At 40.2% G+C, this 13,905-nt stretch overlaps 1 protein-coding gene across 6 annotated transcripts in view; it reads left to right on the top strand.

Moving 5' to 3' along the window:
- Positions 1–254: 254 nt before the first annotated feature.
- Positions 255–13,905, top strand: part of LOC308250396 (ankyrin repeat and KH domain-containing protein 1) — a gene marked incomplete at its 3' end in the record, with an annotated part of 130,414 nt that continues 116,763 nt past the window's right edge. For 3 of the 6 annotated variants that reach the window (XM_080672968.1, XM_080672970.1, XM_080672969.1), the window contains exon 1: positions 256–693. In XM_080672968.1, coding sequence (XP_080529094.1) covers positions 403–693 — 291 coding nt within the window. In that variant the 5' untranslated portion in view covers positions 256–402. Of the gene's footprint in view, positions 694–13,905 lie in introns of all 6 variants that reach the window. The other 3 variants (XM_080672971.1, XM_080672972.1, XM_080672973.1) reach the window with 2 other exon arrangements.

The raw sequence follows: 13,905 nt of genomic DNA, 5'->3' as shown, positions 1-13,905 counted from the left end.
ACTAATCCACTTTAAGGTCGTGACGCGATAGTCAGAGAAGTTGACCAATAGACGTAGAAAAAGACCGGAAGTCAGCGCGCGGGGAATAGAAGGCGGGTGTTCGCAACCGCCTAGGCCTGCGCGGGTCAACGCAGCTTGGGGGCCCCGAGCCAGCGAGCGGCGCGTGACGAAGAGCCTGAGCGACGGGTTACTTTGGCCAATGATCTGCAGCCTCTTTGGAGCTGTAGCCAGTGGCGAGTGTGGGGGGCGGGAGGCAGCAGGTTAGGCAGTGAGAAGTTAGTGGCGCTACTGGGACGGGGGGAAGGAGACGCTTCTTCCTTCTGCTGCTTCTCTCGTTCTCGGGATCGGCGGCGGCGGTGGCCGCGAGTGACTTTGCAGTGTCTCCGGCTCCGCGTGCGAAGTATGCTGACCGACGGCGGAGGCGGCGGCACCTCCTTTGAGGAGGACTTGGACTCTGTGGCTCCGCGATCCGCCCCAGCCGGGGCCTCGGAGCCGCCTCCGCCGGGAGGGGTCGGGCTGGGGATCCGCACCGTGAGACTCTTTGGGGAGGCTGGGCCTGCCCCAGGAGTCGGTGGCGGCGGCAGTGGTGCGGGCGTAGGGGACGCGGCGCTGGATTTCAAGTTGGCGGCTGCTGTGCTGAGGACCGGGGGTGGAGGTGGTGCCTCTGGCAGCGACGAGGACGAAGTGTCAGAGGTACGGTTCCAGGACCCCCCACTTCCCACATAACGTGGGGCATGAAAGCTCTTGGGCTGGTACAGGGCTGGGGCCACCCTCCCGCTGCCCGGGCGGAGTCCTCTGACAGCGATCGGCTCCAGGGCGGCAGTGGCAGCGCTGCGGGCCTAGTGCTCCCTCAGCTTACTCTTCAGCCCGTGGTTCGAGCCGGACCGGTTCCCGTCACATCTGTAGACCCACCATGGGGAGTCCTGTGGTCTCTGAGCTTCGCGCGGGAACGAGGACTCGCCAGGCCAGGCTTACCTCCCGCCTACCCCGCTTTGGAGTTGGGGGGGTGGGGAGGCGGGGTCTTGCCAGAGTCTCTGCCCTTGGTACTGAGAACGAGACAGAGAGACTGAGACAGAGACAGGGAGGCAGAGCTAGCTAGCTCAAAGTGCATTTCTACTATATGCCTCTCCCTAAAGTTGAGGGATTGGACATTTATTTGCCTTATGTTTTACCTGTGTATTGAAGTCGGGTTATTGACTCCCTTATTTAGTTTGAGACAGGTGAGTGTTAAGGAGCTTCCTGACTTTACCCTGAAAAATCACGTGAGTCTTACACCTGGGACCTTTTGTGAAATTAGGAAAAGGAAGTTCCCGTACAACTGCAGAGTAGCAGGATAGCTGAACTCGAGATTTTTAGGCTTGGAGAAAGTGAGGCATCCTATGGACATCTTTTGAAGTGAGGGAAATTAGTAATCAGGTCCTTTTTATTAACTCTTACGTGTGTTCCGGGCCTTTTTAGGTCTGAGCAACCTAGGATGATAGGCATCAATTTTTGGGCTCTAGGGAAAAAGGAGATATTTTATATGTGTACTTTTCCCCTTGATTATGGCTTGGCTATAGTATTGTACTGTGATGACTATTGTTCTAAGTGGTCAGAGTACTCTATTTGGGTTCTAAGATGCCTAGTAGTTCATCCCTTATGACCAATTATTTTAACCTCTGATCTTGGTACTAAAGTACAGGGATTTCTCTGTGTACCAGTATTGTGGCTGTTGTATTTGAGAGGAATAGGAGAAATTGTATTTGTGGGTTGCCGAATACAGTTAGTTCATTATTTTACATTCTAGATCTAAACAGGGATTCCTTTAGATTTAAAACCTTCATACATTCTGACCCCAACATTTTGCTTTGGAAGAAACACTGTGTGGGTTGTAAGGGAGTTAGTCCCTTGAATGTCTGTATCTTTGATGAAACTTGATGAGAGATGAGCCTAGAACGCATATACTTTTTATCTATAAAATAAAGTGGGAACATCTTTAGACTTATTTTTCTTTGAAACTTTAAAAGAGACTGAAAAGGTTTGCTTGGGTCTAAGAGTGATAGGAAGATGATGTCCTTGATTTTCTGGACTATTTTTAATTATCACAGGTGAGATAAACGATCACTCATTAGCTTTTACACAATAAGTGGTATTCTTAAATTTCAGAGGTAGAGTGCTAGTGAGCCTCCGAAGTCATAAATCTCTAACTCTTTGGGCTCATGTGTTATATCTGGGAAATGAGCTTTTGAAGTAATCATTTCTACCATTTTTGTGAGGCTTGTACGCGCGCGTGCACACACACACACACACACACACAGAATTTCATTTGGAGTCTGCATACCATGTGGTTAAAGCTATGAGCAGAATCCACACCTTTTGTCTTGTGTGTGTGTGTGTGTGTGTGTGTGTGTGTGTGTGTGTGTACTGAATTTCAATGTTTAGCACAAACAGATCAGCACCAGTTGTTTCAGAAAGAATTCCATTATTCATTCTTTTTGAACGAGCTATATTTATGGGTATTGCTTTATGCAACCTTATCCCCGCAGATTTCCTGAGGTGAAATTGTTATTTTTTTTAAATATGTTTTTTATTGATTTCAGAAAGAGGAAGGGAGAGGGAGAGAGAGATAGAAACATCAATGATGAGAGAGAATCATTGATCGGCTGCACTCCCTTCACTGGGGATTGAGCCTACAACCCGGGCATGTGCTGTGACCGGGAATCAAAGTGTCCTCCTGGTTCATAGGTTGCTGCTCAACCACTGAGCCACACTGGCTGGGTACCTTTTGTCTTGTTTTGATGTTTATCATAGAAGTTATTTATTTACAGTTCGTATACTCATTTAGGCTAATGGTAGAAGAACCCCTCACTTAGTCTCCTGTTTACTTCAGATTTCTGTGCTTAAAAAGGATTTAGGTATTAAGTATATATATAAACCTCATTTTTGAGTGGAGATTTCTAGGCTATCCAGAGACTGGTCTAAGATGATGCCCAGTGTGTATGTAGATTCTTTCTTAACCTGTGGAGAAAGGAAATTTTGTTATGTCCTGTTTCTCCTATATCACATAAAGAAAAAATTCCGGGAGTATCTAGTATCTGCTGTATAGTACATGTGGGAAGGTATAGTCCCTTATGCCTTTGTGAGTGAAATTTGCCCAAGCAAATTTCTCACCTTTTTTCTGCCTGACAAGATGAGCTGTCTTCTCCCATATTATTGCCTTTGAATTTCCAGTGTGAAGACCATAAATAATGATCTCTAAGAAGTACTCACTGAACTGGCATTTGATGAATAATACCAAAATCTTTATTTTCATCTTTCATAGATGTTTTATTTATTTATATTTTTATTGATTTCAGAGAGGAAGGGAGAGGGAGAAAGAGATAGAAACATCACTGTGCCCTAATCAGGAATCAAACTGGCGACCCTTTCAATGCACAGGACGATGCTCAACCAATTGAGTCACTCCAAACAGGACAATACTATATTATTTCTAAAAAACCTTTATGGGGACTTTGTTCAAGGTAGAAGGGCTTTATTCCACAAATTATCATCAGAAGTGAGAAATAGGAAATAGAATTTTGTATTCTAGAGAGCAAATATTTGAAATATTGGGGATGTTCATTAAAGCAAAAGTTGCATGTTATTAACTGTAATGACTTGTTATAGCATAAGTATCAACCTTGCACAAGTTTCATTCTGTAAAGCCTAAAGACTTTACATATAAAATGATGTGTTAATGAGTATGGTTACATGAATGGTGGGTCAAAACACTTGATTGGTATCAGTGGAGGAAAACCTATTGTGAAACTTGAAGTATACAGGTGTGATTTGGGTTTTTTTTTGGTGGTTATTTAGTACATTTTGATAAATGATTACATTCATATAGTTCATAAGTCAAAGTAAAATAAAGACAAATACAGTTAAAAGTCTTGATCTTACCCCTGCTCCCAAGTATCCTGCCCGCTACACCTTTAATGTCTTGTGTATTCTTTCAGAATTTCTTTATGGAAATACAAGTATGTATTTTTATTTTTCCCATTGTTACACAAAAGATAACATACTATTCATATGAGATTTTTAAATGGTAAATTTTAGATTTTTATGTAAACAAAGTGATAAAACATTAAGAATGAAGTATTGGGGATGAGTTTAAAGACATTCTTTTCTGAGTCTATCTGGTAGTAGAGTGATGATATACTAGATGCCCTCTAAAAATCAATTCTAGCCTTCTGATTCAGTGATGAAGATAAGATAAATAAAATATGTTGCTTTAAAGAAAGCAAAACAGTTTTTAAAAGTATAAGTCTTGAGTTGGCAAGTATAAAGAAATGAGTCTACCAATTTTTTGTGTGTGTCCAATTTTACCTTCCTACAGAATCCAAAGTCTTAAGAAATAAAATTCTTTTCTTTTTTTAACCCACTATAAGTGAACTATTTCAATATATCTGTCATCTTGGACCTTATTTATTTACAATTTTCCTCTCCTGTTGCTTGTTTATAAAGTCATAGAATCTTGGTGATAATTCTATCTCATCTCATTTTTAGGTAACTGCTACCATTTATTGAATGCTTATTAAATGCCTGTACCGTACTAGATACTTTCGTTATTTTATTTAATCGTTTCAACATCCCTTTGAGGTAGGTATATTATCTACATTTTTATAGACAAATAAGTGTAGGCTCAGAGAAGTGATGAATTAAAAAAAAAAGGCCAAAATAAAAAGTTAAATTATTACACAGCTAGTAGTGGTAAAACTAGGATTTGAATTCAGTACGGAATCCAGAAGCCATGCTATTTTGCTTCCTCAGATTAAGAAATAGGCAAAGGTTTTGGTTACAGAATGCTGTTTCTCCAATATATGTTTGCTTAGTCCCTGTTGAAGTTTTCATAGATCTAAAGTGAAATGAGAAAAGCAAGGAGGCCAGGTACTTCATTTGGTTGGAGTGTCATCCTGATAGGCCACGTTTGCAGGTTTGATCCCCGGTCAGGGCACATACAAGACTCAACAAATGAATGTATAAATAAGTGGAACAACAAATTAGATCTCTCTCTCTCAAAAAAAAAAAAAAATACTAAGGACAATGTAGTGAATATCTTATAAAGCTGTTTTTTCCCCACTTGTTTTTTTATTTTGAGATAATTTCCTTCCTACTGTTGCAAAATGAATTTTTAACATATCTGTATTTGACAAAATATCAAATTTGGAAACTTCATGTCAGGACCCTAGGTAAAGCCTCAGTAGTTTGAGAACCAGTGAGCTAAGTGACTTACTCAGGATCACACAGCTAATTTGTAATAGAAAATAGGTCACATGACTTCCATTCTAGTTAATCCTACCTGTTAGCTTGTCCTGTTTACTGTTTCTCTTCTGATGCATTGTATCAATGAATTAATTAGTTGCTTAAGAAATGCCTATCTCTAGGCATTTAATCCATATATAATCCGTGTAGTCCATAGCTGACCTTGTTGGAAAAGTTTTATATTAATTAATAAAATTGGTGATGTCATGAAGATCAATATTTTAAGGAAACTAAAGGTGTATCATTGAGCATAGAACGTAATTTTGTAATTGAACTTACTTGAAAAGTTCAGGCCTTGTCATTATTCATTTTTAAAGAATTAGAAATATTAAAACCACTGATAAAGAAAGGCATATACCCAACTTTGCACCAACATTTGCAACTTTGCCAATATGGAAACACTTGTTTTGCAATATTGTTACACTCTAATTGATTTGTAAAAATTAATGTATGCTATTCTATTGGTAGTTACTGACAGTGTATGGTTCCTATGAATGAGTTCATTTCCTTATAATGACTGACTGGTTTGCTTTTCTTCTGGCCAACTTTACCTAAACTAGGAAGAATGGGAAGTTGTATATAAGGCTCTTTTTTGTTTGCTAGGCTGAAGTATAACAACTGTTTTGTCAAAGAGCACATTTTGTTCTTTCTCCACTTAACATACTCTAATTCTCTGGGTTTTTTTCAACTTAATGGATGCTGTTTTCAGTATTAGAAAGGGTGTTGTTTTTTTTTTTTAAAGTAGATATCCCACCCTGGTCGGTGTGGCTCAGTTGGTTGGAGCATCATTCTGTGCACCAAAAGGTTGTGAATTTGATTCCCCATCAGGGCACATATCTACGATGTGAGTTAGATTCCCAGTTGGGGCTCCTTCAGGAGGCAACGATCAATGTATCTATCTCACATCCATGTTTTCCTCCCTCCCTCTCTGAAATCAATTTTTAAAAAAGTAGATATTCCACTGTATCCTAATGGTTTGATTCACCTGCATTAGTGTGCAATTTTGAAAAGAGAAAGGCCAAGTGTATCCTTAGGGATTAGCCCTAAGAACTAAAGAATTGAACAGGAGAAACAGTTTATTAAGTTGCCAAGGTAAGTTTGATGTGTTTAACAGTTTGTAGTGAGGACAGTTAGATTGACAGCAAGTTTTCTTTTTTTTAATGGTGGTAAAATACACATCACATAAAAATGACCATTTTAACCATTTTTTTAAAGTTGTGTTAAGATATATATAAGATCAAATTTACCATTTGAAAGTGTACAGTTGAATGGCATTAAGTACATTGACATTGTTGTGTAATCATCATCACCAGCCATCCCTAGAACTTTTTGGTCTTCCCAAATGGAAACTGTACCCATTAAACAGTAATATCCCAGCTTCCCTTCCCCAACCCGTAGCAACCACATTTCTACTTTTTTTCTGGTGAATTTGACTTATCTAGGTATATCAAATAAGTGGAATCATACAGTATTTCTATTTTTGTGACTGGCTTATTTCACTTAGCATAATGTCTTCAAGGTTCATACTTGTAGCATGTGTCAGAATTTCATTCCTTTTAAAGACTGAATACTATTCTATATATTTATACATTTTGTCTATTCATTATTGAGGAACACTTGGATTGCTTCTACCTTTTTACTGTTGTGAATATGCTACTGTGAACATGGGTGTACAAATATCTGTTCAAGTCTCTGCTTTCAGTTCTTTGGGTATATATCCAGAAGTGGAATTGCTGGATCACATGATATGATTTAATTTAATTTCTTGAGGAACCACCATACTGTTCTTTACAGCAGCTTTACCTTCCCACTGGCATTGCATTGCACAAGGGTTCCATTTTCTCCACATTCTAGCCAGTGTTTGTTATTTTCTGTATGTATGTATTTTGAGAGAAAAGGAAACATCAATTTGTTGTTCCACTTATTTATGCATTAATTGGTTGATTCTTGTATGTGCCCTGACTGGGGATGGAACCTGCAACCTTGGCCTATTGAGATGACACTCTAACCAACTGAGTTACCTGGCGAGGGCTGCTTTGTTTTGTTTTAAATAATAGTCATCCTAATAGGTATGAAATGTTATCTCATTGGGGTTAGGATTGGAATTTCCCTGATGATTAGTGATATTGAGCATCTTTAAAACAAATCCTTACTCAATGATATGTTTATTGATTTGAGAGAGAGAAACGACAGAAATATTGATGGTTGTCTCCCATTTGTGTTGGACCTGAGATCGAACCCACAACCCAGGTTGTGCCCAGTGGGAAACAACTCGAAACCTTTTGGTGTATGGGACGAGGCTTCAACAACTGACCCACCCGGCTAGGGTATGTTGAGCATCTTTTCATGTGCTTATTGGCCATCGTATATCTTCTTTGGAGAAATGTCTATTCAAATCATTTGCCCATTTTTATTTATTTATTTATTTATTTTTAAAAAATATTTTTATTGATTTATTACAGAGAGGAAGGGGAGGGGTAGAGAGTTAGAAACATCAATGAGAAAGAAACATTGATCAGCTGCCTCCTGCACACGCCCTACTGGGGATGTGCCTGCAACCAAGGTACATGCCCTTGACCGGAATCAAACCTGGGACCCTCAGTCCGCAGGCCGACGCTCTATCCACTGAGCCAAACCGGTTAGAGCTGCCTATTTTTAATTGCAGTTTTTTAAATTGTTTAATTGTAGGAGTCTTTATTCTGGATATTAACCCCTTATCAGATATGTAATTTTTGCATATTTTCTCCCATTCATGATTGCCTTTTCAAGTCTTGAAATTGTCCTTCCATGCTTAAGTTTTTAATTTAAATGAAGTTCAATTTATCTATTTTTTTCTTTTATTGTCTGTACTTTTGGTGGTAGATCTATGAAGTCACTGCCAAATCCAATATTATGAAGATTTTTTTTCAAGTTTTCTTCTAAGAATTTTATAGTTTTAGCTCCTATTTAAGTCTTTGATCCATTTTGAGTTAATTTTTGTATATGGTGTAAGGTAAGGGTCTAACTTTATTCTTTTGCATGTGGATATCCAGTTTTTCCAGCACTAGTTGTTGGAAAGACTCTTTTCTGACAAATGGTTTTGGCATCCTTGTTGAAAATTGATTGACCATATATGAGAGGGTTCATTTCTGGGCTCTGGGTTCTATTTCATTGGTCTATATATCAGTCTTTATGCCAGTACCACACTGTTTTGATTACTATAGCTTTTGTAGTAAGATTTAAAAATATATATATATGTATATGATTTTTATTGACTTCAGAGAGGAAGAAAGAGAGAGAGGGAGATAGAAACATCAATGATGAGAGAGAATCATTGACTGGCTGCCTCCTGCACGCCTCCCACTGGAGATCAAGCCCGCAACCCTGGCATGTGCCCTTCACTGGAATCAAACCAGGGACCCTTCAGTCCACAGTCCACAGTGCTCTAACCACTGAGCAAAACCAGCTAGGGCTGTAGTAAGTTTAGATATCAGGAAGTGTTAGTCTTCCAACTTTGTCCCCTCCACCTCCTAGATTGTTTTGGCTGTTCAGGGTTCCATGAGATTTCACATACATTTTAGGATGGGTCTTTTATTTCTGCAAAAATATGCTATTGGGCTTTTGATAGGAATTGCTTTGAATCTGTAAATTGCTATGGGTGAGTACAAGTTTTGGTACAAATCTTATGTAATTATTTCATCACAATAGATATTAGCAAATCAAAATATTGACAAAATATTAAAAAGAAGGGAGAGATTGAGCACTTATTGATGACCTCCTTAAAGCCATTGAACCCAGTTAACATGGAATACTATGCTCTGAGTAGATGTTTCTGAAATATAACCCATATTTTTTCCTGATTTGTCCTCTTATTGAGTATTTGTGATTGATTAAATGCTAGGAAGAATACTTGTTTTTACTCTTATTTTTAAAATCTTTATTGTTGAAAGTATTACATATGTCTCTCTTTTTCTCCCATGGACCACTTATAACCCGTTCCCACCTCAGCCCTTCACCCCCCTATTATCTGTGTCCATGGGTTATGTATATATGCATACAAGTTCTTTGGTTGATCTCAGAGGAATACTTTTTATCCTTTTTATGATTAGATATGAGTTGAGTTTTGGAAAAATGATCTCAATATGATATTAACCCTAGATGAATGAACCTATATAGTATTTATTTAATGATACAGAATTTTAAAAGTTTTCACATAGGCATTTTATGACATCTTAGTCAGAAGGTAAAGTTTTGGCCATATCAGTTGATAACTTTGACTGATCTACTTTAAAAGGACTTTCAGCTCTTACCAGCTTCTAGTTATTTTTTCTTCTATGCTTTTACTTATTTTCTGCTAAATCTCTACATTTTATTTTTGTCTTTTAAAAATTGTACAGTTTGCTAAATTTAGTAATATGAAACATTATCATTAAAGAGCAAATCCCAAAAGGGGCAATAGTCCAATTATATTGGATACATTCTCTTTTTTTGTTACTTTTTATTTTGATATAATTTCAGACTTAGTGGAAAGCTGCAAGAATAGTACAAGGCACTCCTCCTATATACTCTTTACCTAGATTCACCAATTATGTTCATTTTGTCCCATTCTCTTTCTCTCCATAAACAAAATAATAATTATTTTTGAGACCATTTGAAAGTAGGTTGCATATATCATGCCGCTTTACCCTTAAATTCTTCAGTGTACATTCAGCAAAGACATTTTCTTACATAACTATGGTATATTTATCAAAATAGAAAATTCAAAAAATTTCTAAAGTATTCTTCAAGTTCAAATTCCCAAAGTTTTAAAAATTGAAATATGATTCACACATAGAATTTAAATTTACTCTTTAAGGTGTACAATTCAGTGGTTTAAACATTTTTATCATCCCCAAATAAAACCTTGTACCCATTAGCAGTCATTTCCCATTCCCTACTCCCTGCAGCCACTGGTATTCAACTACCTACTTTCTCCCTGGATTTGCCTTGTCTGGGCATCCTATCTAATAAAAGAATAATATGCAAATTGTCACTCCAACACACAAGATGGCTGTCCCCATGTGGTCAAAGATAACTGCCCCCATGTGGACACAAGATGGCCGGCACAAGATGGCCAGCAGGGGAGGGCAGTTGGGAGGGACCAGTCTGCAAGGCAGGGCAGTTGTGGGCAATCAGGCCAGCAGGGGAGGGCATTTGGGGGGGATCAGGCCTGCAAGGGAGGGCATTTGTGGGCGATCAGGCCAGCAGGAGAGGGCAGTTGGGAGGGACCAGGCCTGCAAGGGAGGGCAGTTGTGGGCAATCAAGCCTGCAGGGGAGGGCAGTTAGGGGCAATCAGGCTGGCAGGGGAGCAGTTAGGCATCAATCAGGCTGGCAGGGGGGTGGTTAGGGGGTGATCAGGCTGGCAGGCAGAAGCGGTAGTCAGACATCCCTTGAGGGGTCCCAGATTGGAGAGGGTGCAGGCTGGGCTGAGGGACACCCCCTCCCCCCCCCCCCCCGTGCACGAATTTCGTGCACCGGGCCTCTAGTTTTATATAAATAGAATCATACAATATGTAGTCTTGTGCCTTCTTTCATGTAGCATATTATTTTCAAGGCTTCTACATGTTTCATTGGAATAATATTCCATTTTGTGGATATATCACTTTTTGTTGATCGATTGTTGTTTGATGACATTTAGGTTTTTTACACATATTGGCTATTATAAATAATGATGCTATGGATATTTGTGTACAAGTTTTGCATAAACATATCTTTTCAGTTCTCTTGTGTGTATACCTAGGAGTGGAATTGCTTGGTTATATGATAACTCTATGTTTAACTTTCTGAGAAACTACCAAGGTGTTTTCTACATTAGTTGCAACATTTTACATTCCACCAACAATGTATGAGTGTCCCAATTTCTCCACATCCTTGCTAACAGTTGTTTGTTTGTTTGTTTGTTTTAGCCATCCTGGGGGGTATGGAGTGGTATTTTTTTAAATATATTTTTAATTGATTTCAGAGAGAGAGATAGAAACATCAGTGATGAGAGAGAAGCATTGATTGGCTTCCCCCTGCATGCCCCCTACTGGGGGTCAAGCCCACAACCTAGGCATGGTGCCCTTGACTGGAATTGAACCCAGGACCCTTCAGTCCTCAGGCAGATGCTCTGTCCACTGAGCCAAACCAGCTAGGGCTTGGAGTGATATTTCATTGTGGTTTTGATTTGCATTTCCTATGTGACTAATTAAGTTGATCATATTTTCATGTACTTGTTGGCCATTTGTATATCTCTGGAGAAATATCTGTTCAAATATTTCCCCCATGTCTTGATTGGGTTATTTGTCTTTTTATTGTTGAACTAGAGGCCTGGTGCACGAAATTCATGCATTGGGGGGGGGGTCCCCTCAGCCCAGCCTGCACCCTCTCCAATCTGGGACCCCTCAAGGGATGTCCGACTGCCTGTTTAGGCCTGAATCCCGGTAGGATCGGGCCTAAACGGGCAGTCGGACACCCCTCTCACAATCTAGGACTGCTGGCTCCCAACTTCTCGCCTGCCTTCCTGATTGCCCCTAACCGCTTCTGCCTGCCAGCCTGATCACCCCCTAACCACTCCTCTGCCAGCCTGATTGATGCCTAACTGCTCCCCTGCCAGCCTGTTTGCCCCTAACTGCCCTCCCCTGCAGGCCTGGTCCCCCCCAACTGCTCTCCCCTGCAGGCCTGGGTCTCCCCCAACTGCCCTCCCCTGCAGGCCTGGTCACCCCCAACTTCCCTCCTCTGCCAGCCTGGTCTCCCCTAACTGCCCTCCCCTGCAGGCTTGATCGCCCACAACTGCCCTCCCTTGCAGACCTGGTCCTTCCCCTGCTGGCCATCTTGTGGTGGCCATCTTTGTCCACATGGGGGCAGCCATCTTGTGTGTTGGAGTGACAATTTGCATAATACTCTTTTATTAGATAGGATTGTGTTTTGGGGTATTTTTTTTTAGAAAAAAATTGTTTATTTGGGGTACTAGTTCCTTATATATATAATTTGCAAATATTTTCTCCCATTCTATGGGTTGTCTATCTTCCTTCCTTCCTTCCTTCCTTCCTTCCTTCCTCCCTCCCTCCCTCCCTCCCTCCCTCCCTCCCTCCTTCCCGCCCCCCCTTTCTTTCTTTCCTCACCCAAGGATATTTTTCCATTGATTTTCAGAGAGCGTGGAAGAGAGAGGGAAAGACAGAGAGAAATATTGATGTGAGAGAAACACATCGATTGGTTGCCTCCTACATGAGCCGCAAAGAGTGCCCGGGCCAGGGAGAAGCCTGCAACCTAGGTGTGTGCCCTTGACTGGAATTGAACCCGGGATTTGATCCGCAATCTGATGCTCTATCCACTGAGCCAAACTGGCTAGGACTCTTCAATTTCTTGATTATGTCATTAACATTTTTAAATTTTGGTGAAGCCCAATTTTATATGTACTAGTATTTATTTTTTCTTTTGTTGCTTGTGCTTTGGTGTCATGTCTAAGAAACTAATGCGAAATCCAAAGTGGAAGATTTATGTCTGTTTTCTTCTAAGAGTGTTATAGTTTTAGCTTTTACACCTAGGTCTTTGGTCCATTTCAAGTTAATTTTTATATAAGGTGTGAGGTAGAGGTTCACCTTTATTCTTTTGAATGTGGGTATCCAGTTTTCCTCAACATCATTTTTTGAAAAGACTCTTCATTGCATTGTCTTGGCACTCTTGTCCAAAACCAATTGATAGCCCTAGCCTGTTTGGATGAGTGGATAAAGCATCGGCCTGTGGATTAAAGGGTCCCAGGTTCAATTCCGGTCAAGGGCACATGCCCAGGTTGCGGGCTCGATCCCCAGTAAGGGGACGTGCAGGAGGCAGCCTATCAATGATTCTCTCTCATCATTGATGTTTCTCTCTCTCCCTTTCCCTTCCTCTCTGAAATCAATAAAAATATATATATATACTAGAGGTCCAGTGCACGAAATTCGTGCAAGGGGCTCGGCCCTCACAGCTGTGGCAGCTTGCCTTGGCCCTCACAGCCCCGGCTTTGTCTGGAAGGTCATTCGGCTGTCCGGTCTAATTAGCATATTACGCTTTTATTATTACAGATATAAAAACTAATTGACTATAAATGTGAGGGTTTTTTTCTATTCTATTGATTTACATGTTGTCTTATTCCAGTTTCATACTGTCTTGTTACTATAGCTTTTTTCAGTAAGTTTTGAAATTGGGAAGTGTATAAGTCCTCCAACTTTGTTCTTTTTCAAGATTGCTTTGGCTATTATGGGTTATTGGCTTGTGCTTGTTCTCTTGATTTGGTCTTCAAGAGAGATTCAATGGGGGATATTTAATATGCTGCAGAATTTGTGGTCACATACAAAAGACCTTCTCCCCACCCCTAATAATATTCCAGCTCTTCAAGTTTCTGCTCCTTTTGTATATGCTGACGGTATATGTGTGTGAGGGGGGAACTCATGTGATTTAAATCTGTGTTTGTCATGCTACCAGAAGAGCAAGTTGTCATAGTATTAGTGTTTATTTTCTTGTATCTTCTCCCTGACAAAGCCTGGAAAAATGCTTGAGAGGAGATCAAGATGAAGTGGGAGGAGATGGTTGGTTTGGATAGTTGTAGTCTGAGTGCATCTAATGTGGACTACAGTCTGCAAGAAGAAT

Source organism: Plecotus auritus (assembly GCF_963455305.1).
Source record: "Plecotus auritus genome assembly, chromosome: 6".
NCBI lineage: Eukaryota > Metazoa > Chordata > Mammalia > Chiroptera > Vespertilionidae > Plecotus > Plecotus auritus.
This window is presented reverse-complemented; position numbering and strand designations above follow the sequence as displayed.